The sequence below is a fragment of the Dendropsophus ebraccatus genome, chromosome 11 (assembly GCF_027789765.1).
Source record: "Dendropsophus ebraccatus isolate aDenEbr1 chromosome 11, aDenEbr1.pat, whole genome shotgun sequence".
NCBI lineage: Eukaryota > Metazoa > Chordata > Amphibia > Anura > Hylidae > Dendropsophus > Dendropsophus ebraccatus.
Genome location: NC_091464.1, coordinates 81,250,591 through 81,264,896, shown reverse-complemented (window position 1 = coordinate 81,264,896; position 14,306 = coordinate 81,250,591). Strand labels below are relative to the sequence as shown.

Here is a 14,306-nt window from a genome sequence, read left to right as displayed (position 1 = left end):
AGTCCTCTTGTCGCATTGAAGGGGCCCAAGCCTGCAACATAGGCATGACAAGTTGCTGGATATGTTTTCAAATGGATACCAATGAATCCCAATGACTTATTAGGTTTACATTGGGATATCATCATGAATCGTGACACTGACAAAATTACCAGAAACCTCATGACAATGGCAAAAACACATGTGTGAACATAGCCTTACTACGCTAGGGCATGGACGCCCACCAGGGGCGTAACCAGAAAGGGCTGGGCCCCATATCGAACTTTTGATTGGGCCCCCTCTCCCAGTCCCCATCCTACTGTAGGTAATCCCCCTGATTGTTAGCCCTCTGCCCAGTAGATAGCATATGTTAGGCATCTCCCCTGGTATTCCCTCCAGTGGATAGTGCCCCCATGGTAGGCTTCTCACCTTGTCTCCCCCATGGTTGGCATCTTCCTTGGTATCCCCTCCAGTAGTTAGTGTCCCCTAAGAAAGGCATCTCCTCTAGTATCCTAACCCCCCCCCCCAGTACATAGTGTCCCCCATGGAAGCCATCTCCCTAGGTAGTATGATGCCAGCTCAGAAGGCCCAGTGTATTGCAGGGATGGGCCCCCTTAGACAGCGAGCTCGTAGCAGCCACTATGGCTGCTATGGTGGTAGCCATGTCCCTGTTGTCCACCTTTGCAACCAAAGTATGGCTGAACCCCTTTATCTAAAATTTTTAAGAAAAACATTAATATTGCAGCATGTTCCGGATAAAAATGTAATCTAATAATAATATTTCCTTTAAACATTTGCGTCTACAGAAGCCATACTCCCTTTAATTCATTCTAGATTTATTGGAGCCATGAAAGTTGGTTAATAAGGTGGACTTCCCCCTAGAATCTCAGATTGATCAATGTTATATATTTGTACATTCCATGCATGACTCTATGTATATTTGTTGGGAATTTTTCTATGTTGAGTATAGAAGAAAACATGTCATCTAATCCATCGGGAGAAAGACCCATTCGTAGCCTTGCCATGCCAATTGATATTCAGACCCACTATGTTAGTCATCGACTTTTCTTTTTTTTTTTTTTGCACAAAGTACATGTACAGATGTCTCCAGCTCTTTCCATTACCATTTGTGTTATTATCCAAAGATTGTAGATTCCTTCGCTCCATACTAAAATGTACTGGCGCGCTACTCAGGCGCTTTAAAAGTTGGACGGTTAAAGTTTTACATTTACCTGCCCATTAGGACACATCATCAGCCTCCTGTTCCGCATTTTCTCGTTTCACGTCTTCTGCTGACCACAAGCTTTACAGACAACCGACATTTTTATGTTTTATTTAAGATGTGCACATCCATGAAGCTTCCAGACCCGCTTGTTTTCTTGTGTTCTAGTGCAATATGCTTTTCTTCCTCCCGGTTACATCCCAATCTGTACCAGCTTGTACAGATCCGAGTCATTCCTTTTTCTTTGCTTCCATATTGTATTGCAACATTCTTATTGCATTCCGCAGGTCCTCCAGTAAACGTTACTTGCAATATTTTTATAAACAGTTTTGGATCCGTCACAGAGACCACTATGGTAAGTGTCAACTGCGCTGGCCGCAAGGCCAGATGACTGTAAGAGAACTTCATGAACAAAACCTGTCATTTTTTTTTTTCTTCTATTTATTGTTTTAACTTACAGGTCCTCCTGTAAATGTTACCTGCAACATATTTATCAACAGCTTTGGTTCAATAGCAGAAACCACAATGGTGAGTGGTATTGACCATTGAAGCTACCCTGCCAAGAAGATGGACATGTCACTTTGGATAATATTAGAGGATTTAAAAAAAAAAAAATTCAAAAAATTATTTATAGAATAATATGAACAAAATAAAAATAAGGAAAAAAAAAGTTCAAATTAATGTAATCATGACCGGTCTTCTATTTAACTAAACATTATAATGAGATAGACAAAAAAAATTCAATTTATGATTTTAGCCAAGAACACAATCCCTTGAAGAGCAATCAGAGAGAGAGGTAACATGTCTCCATCTTTGCAGGATGTTGTTCAATGGGATTAACTGCATAATGCACACGCTTACGCCTTATATTTAATCCTCTCATTTCATTTTACTGTATATTCCGAAATGGTCATTATTGCCTCCATATGAGAAAAAAAAATTGCACTTGCACATGCTAAGAGATCTAAATAATTTAGGCTAAAAAGTATATATTGTAATTGTATTATGCCATTGAATGCAAATGTTATGCTTATACCTGAGATGGTCCAGATTTATCAAACTGCCTGAAACTCATATACTGTCTGTTTTTTTTTTCTCCCACAGTAACCAGTCACAGCTCAGGTTTCATTTTATGAGAGTTCTTTAAGATATAAAACACATGCGCTAATTGGATGCTATGGGAAAAAAAATAAAAAACAGACCGTGTGGGTAAATAGCTTGATAAATTTAGGCCAGTGACTGTGCATTACTCTTGTTTTTTTTTTTTTACACATTAAAAAAATCAATTACAGCATTGTGCATGTGATTTTTTTTTTGCAATGAAATTCAAAAATGTATTCAATAACTGAGATATCCAGAGAGATATGATGTAAGAGGTAAGAAAAATATTGGCCATTGTGGTTATAATTTAATGAAACGTATGGAATATTGTTTCCAAAAATTAAAAAATAAAACTCTAATGATCAAAAACAAATTTTCTACAATAGAAGGTATTCTTATTTTTGCTCAGTATTTTGGTCAGTATTTTGTAACCAAACCAGGAGTGGAATGAAAAACACAAAAAGGCTCTGTTCACATACTATGGAAATTGAGTGGATGGCCGCCATTAAATGGCAAATAATTGCCATTTTTTAAAACAACAGCCATTGTTTTGAAATAGCGTCCGTTATTTGCCATTAAATGACGGCCATCCACTAAATTTCCACAGTATGTGAACATATCAATCCAACATCAATCCACTCCTGGTTTTGGTTGCGAAATACTGAGCAAACTACTGTGTGGGAACATAGCCTAAAAATTTAATGCTCTCCTATGTACATTGTACAAGGTAAATTTTCCTTATGAAAGACTGGGTTCACACAGCATTTTTTCTGTCCGTTTAAAATGTACAAAAAGAAAAAGGATGGAGAAACTGATGGTGCTGTCTACTCTTTTTTGCTTAGGCTAGGTTCACACTGCGTTTTCAGCATCCGTTTAACGCATCAGTTTTTTGCAAAAAACGCATGAAAAACGGATTGCAAAAAACGGATTCATTTGTGTGCATCCGTTTTTCCATTGACTTCCATTATAAAAAAAAAAACGGATCCGTTTTTTTTGGCGGACCAAAACGGACCAAAAAACGTTGCTGACCCTATTTTTCTGGACGTTAAAAAAAACGGATCCGTTAAACGAATGCTGAAAACGCAGTGTGAACCTAGCCTTACACAATAATGTAGTTGACCATGTTTTTCAGTACATTAAAATTTAATGTTCGGAAACGGAAACTGTGAAATGGATGGAAAACTGCAATGAACCTGACCTAAAACAATCAAAACTGAGAAATACATAGATGGTTTTCATGAGCCCTTCCCTCTTGCTTCTTAAACAATCCTGTCTGGCTTTAAGACAACTGGCTGGGACACGAGCCTACCCCCAGTTCCTTGTTGTAGATGACAAACAATATAAAGCTTAAAGTGACTGTACCACCAGGCCCAGGTTTAAGCACTGGAGGTGGACCAACCCACCCTTAGTGGGAAGAAATCCCTGCCCCTCCATGACGTGACTCCATTAGAATCAATGGAACCCTATCATAGAGCGGCGGGGGTTTCCTGCCACTAAGGGTGGGTCGGCCCCCTCCAGTGCTTCAGCCTGGCCCTGGTGGTACAGTCACTTTAAAGGAGAAGTCCGGCCACCGGGAAAAAAGTATAAACTGCAAGGGCATGGTGGGAAGATAACAAACTATACTATCTCACCTCTCCCTATGCCTCTGCAGCGCTAGATTGCTGCTCTGGAACCCCTGTCGGGCTCTGGGGTCACTAGCAGAGTTGATGCCACAGCCCAATTCAAGGACTGCCTGGTCAGCCAGTCAGTGACTTGGGCGGGACACTACTGCAGTCACTGATTTGATGAGCAGGCTGTCCACCAGAAAGGCCTTTTCCCCTGAGTCGTGACTTCATCACAACTCGGGCAAAAAATGCCTTCCGGTGGAGGTCCTGAGGCCATGGGCACGGGGAGACAGTGTCGGACTGGGATATCTGGGGCCCACCAGAGGAAATGATCCTGAGGGCCCACCAATGAAGAAACAGTGGGAAATGACATGTCAGTCAGTGTTTGTGCAGGTTCTAAAGCTGGGGGCCCACCGGAGGATTCTCTGCTGCTCTAGTGATCAAGGATGTAGGACAGCGCTCATCCAAATAAAAAATAAACAGAAAAGATGGAACTCACCCGGTGTATGTGGGTATGGGACTTGGTCCCCTCCCCCACTACACCAAAATCCGAGGTGGCAGAAAATAAATGGCTCCAATCCCTGTTCACAAAGAACATCCACTCGGAGGGCGCTCAGCAGAACCCGGTGGGGAACATCCGAACCGGTGAATTAATGGAAGGAGAAAATAACAAAAAATTGCAGCGCTCAGAGATAGGAACTATAGAAAGATAATGTCATGCAATCACCAGTTGGTGTATAGCAACTCACTTCACCATGGGGGAAAGGCCAATCGTCCAAGCCAGACCCCCTCCAGGATGCTTCTATATTAAACGGATGGTAACGATATCTAAATCCAATATTCCATTTATTTTGACAAGTGTAGGGCCCTACCTAAGCCCTACACTTGTCAAAATAAATGGAATATTGGATTTAGATATCGTTACCATCCGTTTAATATAGAAGCATCCTGGAGGGGGTCTGGCTTGGACGATTGGCCTTTCCCCCATGGTGAAGTGAGTTGCTATACACCAACTGGTGATTGCATGACATTATCTTTCTATAGTTCCTATCTCTGAGCGCTGCAATTTTTTGTTATTTTCTCCTTCCTGCTGCTCTAGTGGGCCAGTCCGGCACTGCGGGGAGAGGTATGCAATGCTTGCTTGTTCTTTTTGCCCCTGCCTCTTGCTAGGCCTTGAGCCTTTGTTGCCTGCAAGACATGGAAAATGGAAGTGATCAAAGCTATGCTAGCTCCTGAGATCTCTAAGGTTTACTTAGGAACTTAAATATGTTTATTCTGATCACAAATAAAAACAGTTTTGCCAACACCATGCATAATATATATCCAATTGCTGAGTGAGATTACAGGTTTGTCTGCACGTTTCCTGCAAGAGACAAGGGACTTTGCAGGGTGACAGACAGTCTAATTGCACGGCTAATGTGTGGCTGTAGGGATAAGAAGACACACAAGAGCCAAAGCCACTGCACACACTGAGGGGATTCCAGCAACCTGTTACCTTTCATTAATGTGAAAATTACTAGATTCCTGGATATGTAAGGATCAGTACAATGTACAACCCAGACCTAATACTGGTTATTACAGTCATTCAATTGAATAGACACCTGATGATACATTTCCCCTGTAGTGGCCACTGCTGTAGAAATGAGCAGTTTATAGAAACTTCCCTTGCTAAAATCATATTAAAAGGAATCTGTCAGCACCTGGGCCCTACCTAAGGTGCTGACAGTGCACTGTAGCTGGCAGTTCCCTAGTGATCATGATACCTTTTGGTAATTTGTCCTACTATAATGAAGAGTCAGAGAGGAGTTGTTGTGCCACACTCTGGCGCTCCTCACCACTCCTTCCTCCTCCCTCTTTTTCATGAATAATCAATGCTGCCCGGCCTCCTGCCCGCTCAGCTGACAGCCAGTGTCTCTGTAGATCAGTCCTCTGTAGGCATTTTATGTCTGCACTACAGGTATAGTTGAATCTCTGAACCAAATCTGTTAGAGTTGTGGTGTAGGGGGTAACTCACCTGTCTAGCGACCACCAGCAGTTCATTCTTTGGTTCAAATCCCCTGATGGAAATGAAATATAGATCTTTACTTTTTTTTCTTTTTTCTTCTCATTATTGTATCTTTTTTAAGGCTATGTTTGCAGTCAGTATTTTTGCTCAGTATATTGGTCAGCAGTATTTTGCAACCAAAACCAGGAGTGGCATAGCATATATCGGCATAGCATATATCGGCATATAGAGGCCATAGCATATATCGGCCGTCATAGCATATATCAGCATATAGAGGCCATGATTTCAAAACAACGGCCATTGTTTTAAAATAACAGCAATTATTTGCCGCTAAATGGTGGCTATCCACTCAATTTCAACAGGGATTTGAACCAAAGAATAAACTGCAAATCTCTTGACAGGTGAGTTACCCCTAGACCACAGCTCCAACACATTTGAGCTCAGAGATTCAGACACAGCTGAGTGTTTCTTTCAGACATAAACTGCCTACAGAAGACTGATCTGCAATCAGAGACACTGGCTGACAGCTAAGCAAGCAGGAGGCCGAACAGCAGAGATTATTTATGAAAAAGAGAGAGGAGAAAGGAGTGGTGAGGTGTGCCAGAATGAGGCACAGACACTGAGTCACAACTCCTCTTTGACTCTTCATTACATTAGGAGATTGAGATTATGCATAATTCACTGCACTGACACATTACCAAAAGGTACCATGCTCACTAGGGGCCTGCCAACTACAGCACACTGTCAGCACCTCAGGTAGGGCCTGGGTCCTGACAGATTCCTTTTAAAGATATTGCTGTGAAGAAAAAGCCTTTCCCCTCTGTTTACAATCATAGCAATGGGCTTTAAAGGAGAAGTCTGGGCAGACTTCTTTTTTCACAAGAGCCGGGTAGAGGGATGATAAAAGAAATAACATGCTCTCACCTCCCTGGCTCCTGTGCTGATGCCATATACCATGGATCTGGCCCCCCAGGTCCCCAGCTGCTTCCTGGTCTGAGTGGGGACCCAGGTGGTGACGTGTCATGTTCGCTCAGACAGTCAGCGGCTTTAGTGGGGTCCTGCCTCGGCCGCTGACTGGCTAAGCAGATCTGACACGTGAAGACACATTTAAAAGGAGTGGTGGCAGCAGACTGCCACTCTCTTCAGTGGGCCAACCGAATGATCTAAGGATCGTCCGAGCAGCCCCTCCCTGAGCTCAACTGTTGTGTAATAGCACACACTTCCTCCTCAATATCAGGCGGTGTAGTAAGGCCCTAAGCTCTGGCAATGTTGGAGACCAGCACAACATTGGTGAATTACCTGAGACAAAGCATCACTGGCACGGTGGCACACATCTAGATAGAACCGGAATGCCGCCTAGACATCTCTCATGTCACCAATGAAAATCACTTTGAACATTTGTAGTGTATGGGCTGATCGCTGGCTGATTTCCAGCTGAATGAGCAGTAATAGGAGCGCTCATTACCAATAATCGACCCGTGTAGAAGGGCCATTAGAAAAGTAGAAAAGCCATGTTTATTACTTGCGGTGAGACCCTCCCTTGCCCAGTTATACCCCAGGTTCTCAGCAGTCATATCATTATGGCTGATCCTCAATAACATTTCAGATTAGATTAAATAGCATTATACATGATTAGTTACATAGACATGTTAATAACAAGAAAATGAGGGTCAATGAAGAAAATCAGCAGATCTAACAAAGAACTAAGACTTAGAATCAGTGTTACTGCTAAGATATTAATCACCTAAATGTTACTTGGGGTTTGGTGGCCAAGTAACCATAGCAGAAGTTGTCCTATTAGTTGGCCTGAATCTTTTTCCTTCTGATAGAAACTGCCATGCGGGGCTAAATGGAAGATGAAAAAGACCATATAATCGATTGATCAACACCAGCCATTAGAATGAGTCGTAAAGGTCTTGTTCCCATCAGGCATCTGGCACAATTGCCATCCGGCCTGCTGACGCCGGATCAGAAAACGCTGCATGTGGGATTTTGTGATTCAGCGAATCTACACCAGATGACAAATATACCAAATGCTGGTCCATAGGTCTTGTGCCATACGTTTTCCAGCCTATGGAGAAAGTATGGATGGACATTCATGGATCCTCACTAATTGTGAGAATGAAGCAGATGCAGACAGGGGCGTAACAAGAAATGGCTGGGCCCCATTGCAAACATTTCATTGGGTTTGTCAGGAGCGCTTGCAGTTAAAGGGACATTTACAGCACCCCAAAGCCTCACTCAGCCACCAAGTGCTACAAATGATGACAGCTTGGGGGTCCAGTGTATTGCAGGAGTGGGCCACCGGGCCCCCTGATGGCTGCTATGGCAGTAGTCACGCCCCTGGATACAGATCTGGTGTGGTGGTGCGTCCCCTTCCCATAGCTTCACTGAACAGGTGGGTTCCATCTAGTCCTACAGGGAGATACAGTGCAGCCCCAGTGCTGCTCCTTTTATAGTTGGCTAGGCTGGAGCACCACAGTGAAGAGACAAGCTTAAAAGGAGCCACAACTGATCGGGGTTAGCCTAGCCTTAGGCCAGCTGTTAAAAAACTACAATTCCCACTATACCTACACAGCTTTGGGTGGAGTGTGGCTAGCTTAACAGAGAAGTCTGGAGAAAATTATAATTTGCCAGCAGGCAGGGTCAGGGAGGAACATAATAAACTACTTACCTCTTCCTGTGCCTCAGCAACGTGACATCACAAGCTCTGGGACCCCTGCTCATTCCCCCTCTCCCCCACACCCCTTCCTGAGTTGCAATGTCATCACGACTCGGGGGAAAAAAATACTTGACCTGGCTGATGGCTGATGGATTGCCCACTCAGCCAATCACGGACGGCAGCGGTGTCCAGCATCGGTCACTATCTGACTATCGCAATCCATCAGCCGGGGTATTGCATCACTGCAGAATAAGATCCTCCATCCTTCTCTCCATGGCATCGTTTTCCTGTAGTTTGAGCCAAAGATAATCAGCATCAGCATATTTTTCTAATCCTGGATAATCTTTTTAATTTAAATCCTGTCCCTATTGAGGACTGGTTTTTGAGAAAGTCCTATAAGGCCCTATTCACACGTCTGCTTTTCTGTCTGCTCTTGTGGAAAATAGGATCAATGTATTTAGGGTCAATGTATTTCAGTGGCCCTACGATATTATGTATCGTAGCGTGCAGAATTGTCCGATCTATTAAAATATAACATTACTGTTCCCGCACGGTGAACGATGTAAATGGAAAAAAAACAAAAAAAACAAGATTGCTGACTTTTAAAATATATATCAGAAATGTTTTTATAAAAAGCGATCAAAATTTTTCTTTTACACCAATATGATATTAATAAAAGCTAGAGATCAAGGTGCAAAAAATGAAACCCCATACAGCCCTGTAGGTGGAAAAATTAAAGCGCTATGGCTCATTGCATTAATTTGACCCGGACATTCGGGCATCAATGGGCTCAGTCATGAAGGGGTTAATAAGTACAGTTTTTTCTGTTTTCAGGATTAGCAAAAACTACAGGTGTGATACGGATACAGAATTTTTGCAGATTAGGGATGAAAAATTGTGGACTCAAATTTGCAGAGTGAAAAATATACTAACGTGTGAATAGACCCTAAGAGCTGGGAATGATAGGGATGAAAAATTGTGGACTCAAATTTGCAGAGTGAAAAATATACTAACGTGTGAATAGACCCTAAGAGCTGGGAATGATAGCAAATATACTGTAGATATAGATGCTAGGAGGAGGTCCGGTCCTTGCTGTTTTGCATCTTAGCTCACTTACCCCATCTGATTGGCTATTATGTGAATATAATTTCTGGAATTCAATTAACAATGTATCACATAGACTAGTGTAAGGGAAGTAAGGGAAGCCATGCATCTAGTAGCAGGAGAATACATATGTGTCGTGCACTGCCCTCATTGAATTCACAGCTATTAACTCAATTTCTAGCAAATTTTAATGTTGCAAAATACATGTTTTGCATTTGCAAACAGCAAGTCATAACAAGACAGCAATTCCATATGGACACGGCGATGAATTGGAACACTCAGACAATGAGAAATCCTCGCTCTATATCGGAGTTCAATGAAGCCTGCACTTTCCAAGCTTAGGAATGGGAAAGGGATCCGGTGATTTGATTGAATTGTTTTGGCATTACTAGGATAACAGCATCTATTCTTCACTGATCTACATACCATATGGCATATGGAGGCCATTTAGAAACCCATCAACTCATTGCAACACCATTGTTCCCCAAACTGCAATGCATAATTTCTTCATATCACATTAATGATGGTTATTTGTTGTGCATTGCTGGAGTGGAAGCTAATACAGTCTGTGGTGGTGTGGGATATAATCAGGATGTATGTGCACTATGAAAACACAGCGATACTCTTCAGGTTTTTATACAAATGCGGACAAATAATAGTTTTCATTTACAAAAGTAATTTTGAACATTTCTGCAATCCTACTGGAATGTACTGTTGTTATCCTGTATAAAAAAAATATAAAAAAACATGCCTGCTTTTTTTTTTTTTAAACAGCGCCACTCTTACCTTCAGTTTGGTTGTGGTATTGCAGCTCATTTCCATTGAAGTGAATAGAGCTGAGGACACAACTTGAGGACAGGTGTGGCACTGTCTTTGGAAGGATGCAGCTCAATGAAATTAAGATATGTTTATGTCAGTGTTATGGTCCACAAGACAAACATGAAATGATACTAGTAATATTGCTGTTGATTTTTTTAATATAATTTTTTTATGTCTATAAATATTGAATGACATTTTTTGATTAATACAAGAACATAAATGGGTCCTGTGGTTAATTATTTAGTTGAATCTAACATGCTGATAGCCTCCTATAGTGGTGGGGACACTGATGTCTCTTACCTTCCTCCTTGGCACTGGGCCCACGTTGTTAGTCGGGATAAACTCTGCTCTGGAGACCCATTAGGATCACTGCTGTGTCATACACCCACCCCTTCTAATAATAATCAATGGAGGCGGCAGGCCAGGTGACATGGCAGTTCTCCTAAGGATGCTCTGGAGTGAAGACTACCCAGACTAACAGCATGGCACTGCAGCCGAGGAGGAAGGTAGCACATATACCTTCTACCTCAGCGTCCTTGGTGCTATAAGGGGCAATCAGCAGGTTCAATTTGTCTAACCTGCTGATAGTTCCCCTTTAAGTATGCTCCCTTTTCCTTGGCATTCTAACACTTTCTACATTATTCTACATTATTCTTATTCTTCTTAAAGTGACGTCCCAGATTCAGCCCCCCGTCTCCTGATCCTTGTAGTTTTCTTTCATCTTCGTTTTGGTACTTCCTCATTGCTGTGTGTGTTGGTGAAGTCCTATTACATTAGGGATGGGGAACCTTCAGCCCTCCAGCTGTTGCGAAACTACAATTCCCATCATGCCTGGACAGCCAAAGCTAAACCTTTGTCTGTCCAGGCATGATGGGAATTGTAGTTTTACAACAGCTTTAGGGCCTGAGTTTGACACCTGTGTATTAGATCATCTTAGCTTTGTTACATAACCTTTAGGGTAGGTTGGCACACTGTAAAATGAAAATAAATGACAGTAAAATCGGTATAAAAAGTTGCCCCTTTTTCAAACAGTATAGTAAAAAGAAAAAAAAAGTAAAATAGCTTGAGCCCCTATTGCTGACACTGTGATGATCTCCCGAGTTGACCAGGCCGCCTTCTCCACTCTCTTTGGTCCTATCTTGATACATAGGAAATGGTCCATTTCCTGTGTTTCCTATAAATAGCGGAGGATGGGGAAGATGGGTAATGTAAACAATGTATGTTACCTCTGTTGTATAAATTTTATGTTTATGTAAGAGGCCTAATAGCCCTATTTCACGGAACGATTATCGTTCATCGCTCCAACGACCGCTTGTTAACGAGCACTTAACGATTTTTTTAAGCGAACGATAACATATAATACGTGTGGGAACGTGAACGATATCTGTAGTGTAACGACTTTTTTGCGGTCGTTACATCGTTACATGGTCGTTTAAAACGTCCGTCGGGCTTAGCATGTAGGTGGGGAAATGTAGGTAGACATTTCAAGAAAGACTGAAAGATTCTTTATTCAAAGAAAAGATTAGCAAATTATTGTTGAAAGACCAATTATTTTTTTTCGACATGTTGACTCAACGACGATTTTGTAGTTGTTGTTCGCTCGTTTACAGCTATTTCACAGAACGAATATTGTTAACGAGCAATCGTTTGAGCGATTTTATGAACGATAATCGTTCAAAAACGTTCCAGGGATTGAGTTCCCAATCGTGAAGCGATATACACACATTGGCCGGAATCCATCCTATGTAATCTATCTGACATCCCTCCCGTTTAGCACACATTATGAGATGGAACAGAGTGTTGATCAGCTCGTGTCTATAGAAGAAAAGTCTATGATAGAGCTGTGATTTGTTTGCCTATTCATAGCTAGCGGTATTAAATTCACGTAAGTGAACATTGACTTATTATACCATGACAGTTACCGCTCTCAGCTCTGTGACATAACCAGGCTATAACATGGCCATTAGAGTCTGACATATATTAATGTTCAAAGGTTTATGTTGTAAGTGGCTTAATGTATATTTATCGACTGATAGTCACTGAAGTCAGGACAACAAGCGCCATGATGGTGATACTCATTGTAAAAATAAATATATTAAACAATATATAAAACCTAATAATATACATCACCGGTGTATTGACAAGGCCATACACTAACACTTCCCTTTGATTCCCACCCGGGCCCTTTTTCCTCCCATAACCTCCCCGAAAAAACACAGAGACCTTTTGGATTTTAATGGTCACAGCAGTGGTTTATTCTTAACCATCCTGTTTTATTGCATTAACAACATGTAAACCATTATAAACAACCTAGATATACATCAGACATATAACTCGACGGGGCGGTCCTCGGAGCCCAAAAAACCCCAAGCGGCTTCTTGCCAAAACTTACCCGCACATGGGATTTGCCTCTGGCCGACGAGCACCTAACCCAGAGACACCAGACTAACACCCGTAGTGCAGGACCAATGTAACCTTCTCTTATGGAGGTCGTACCCCACTTAAACCTGTGGCTATTTACTACTGCCGCCCAGCCAAAAACAATCTCCATGGCCCCAGGGAGTCCAGAACCACTCCACGGTCCCCTCCCATCACCTCCAATTTCCACTCCACCGTCTCCAACCCCGAGAACTCTCAACGCCACACTCACCTGCCATGACAAGTAACAATCCGCGCCCTTAACCTGACTGCCCCCACGGCTGCTGGACCATACCAACCCTATCGACTCCACCTCGCTACCCGGTCTCTCAAAACCCCTAACAAAAGAAGGCAGGGTGGGTTGGAGGTTTCACCAATTGCTCACCTAAAAATGGCTGCCGACCCCCTGCGTAGCTGCCGTATATAACCTGTCCCCCCACCCCCAGGTACTCCACCCCCCTGTCAGCCAATCACCCCCACTGTTTATCCCCCCCAGGACTAACCCCTTATTCCTTTTCAGGCAACAATCAAAAAAATTGATTGTGTGTCGTTGATCGATGATTTAGATCCGACCCTAAAATCATTGTTAATTGTCTGCTAATCGTTCAGTGTGATTGCACATCGTTCTGTCTTTTGCTGGGATCAGATGGAGTAAACGGTCATGGTGACAATCGTAACTGACGACTGTCGTTCTGTCTAATATGGTGAACGATTTCAGGTTAACGATAAACGATCTTGTCTGCTATCATTTATCGCTAATTGTTAAAAATCGCTTCTCTAAGGCTGGGTTTACAAATATAAGTTGGCATCAGTTGCGTTTTTTGCCTAAAAACTGACCACAACTGATGTCACAACTGATGCCAAAAATGCATCAGTTGTCATCAGTTTTTCTATCCGTCTTTTCATTAAAAACCATCAGTTTCCATCAGTTGTCATCAGTTGTCACAAGTTGCGCTCATCAGTTGACATTTTTTTCCCCAGTATGTTTTCCTGTCATTTTCAATGGGATTTGCGGGGGAGCGCACGGGGGCTATATACTAATTGGGGGAGCTCACAGGGGGGCTATATACTACAAGGGGAGAGCGCACAGGGGGGCTATATGGGAGGGGGAGAGCGCACATGGGGGGCTATATACTATTGGGGGAGAGCGCACAGCAATGCTGTATACTAATTGGGGGAGAGCACACAGGGAAGCTAAATATTACTGGGGGGGCAACAGGGGGGCTATATACTACTGGAGGAGAAACAGGGGGGGTGATATACTACTGGGGGACCAAGGGGGGACTATAGGGGAGGGGGAGAGCACACAGGGGGAGATATATGTTTATTTTGTGTTACTATTTGCCTGAACGCCGGATGCCAGAGCCGAACGGCATGCGTCCTGCCCGGCGAGGC

The 14,306-nt window shown here is 42.7% G+C and overlaps 1 protein-coding gene across 2 annotated transcripts in view; it reads left to right on the top strand.

Moving 5' to 3' along the window:
- Positions 1-14,306, top strand: part of GLRA2 (glycine receptor alpha 2) — a 161,955-nt gene that overhangs the window by 32,559 nt on the left and 115,090 nt on the right. The window contains exon 3 of one of the 2 annotated variants that reach the window (XM_069945452.1): positions 1,659-1,726. In XM_069945452.1, the coding sequence (XP_069801553.1) occupies positions 1,659-1,726 (68 nt within the window). Of the gene's footprint in view, positions 1-1,485; positions 1,554-1,658; positions 1,727-14,306 lie in introns of both variants that reach the window. The other variant, XM_069945451.1, reaches the window with a different exon arrangement.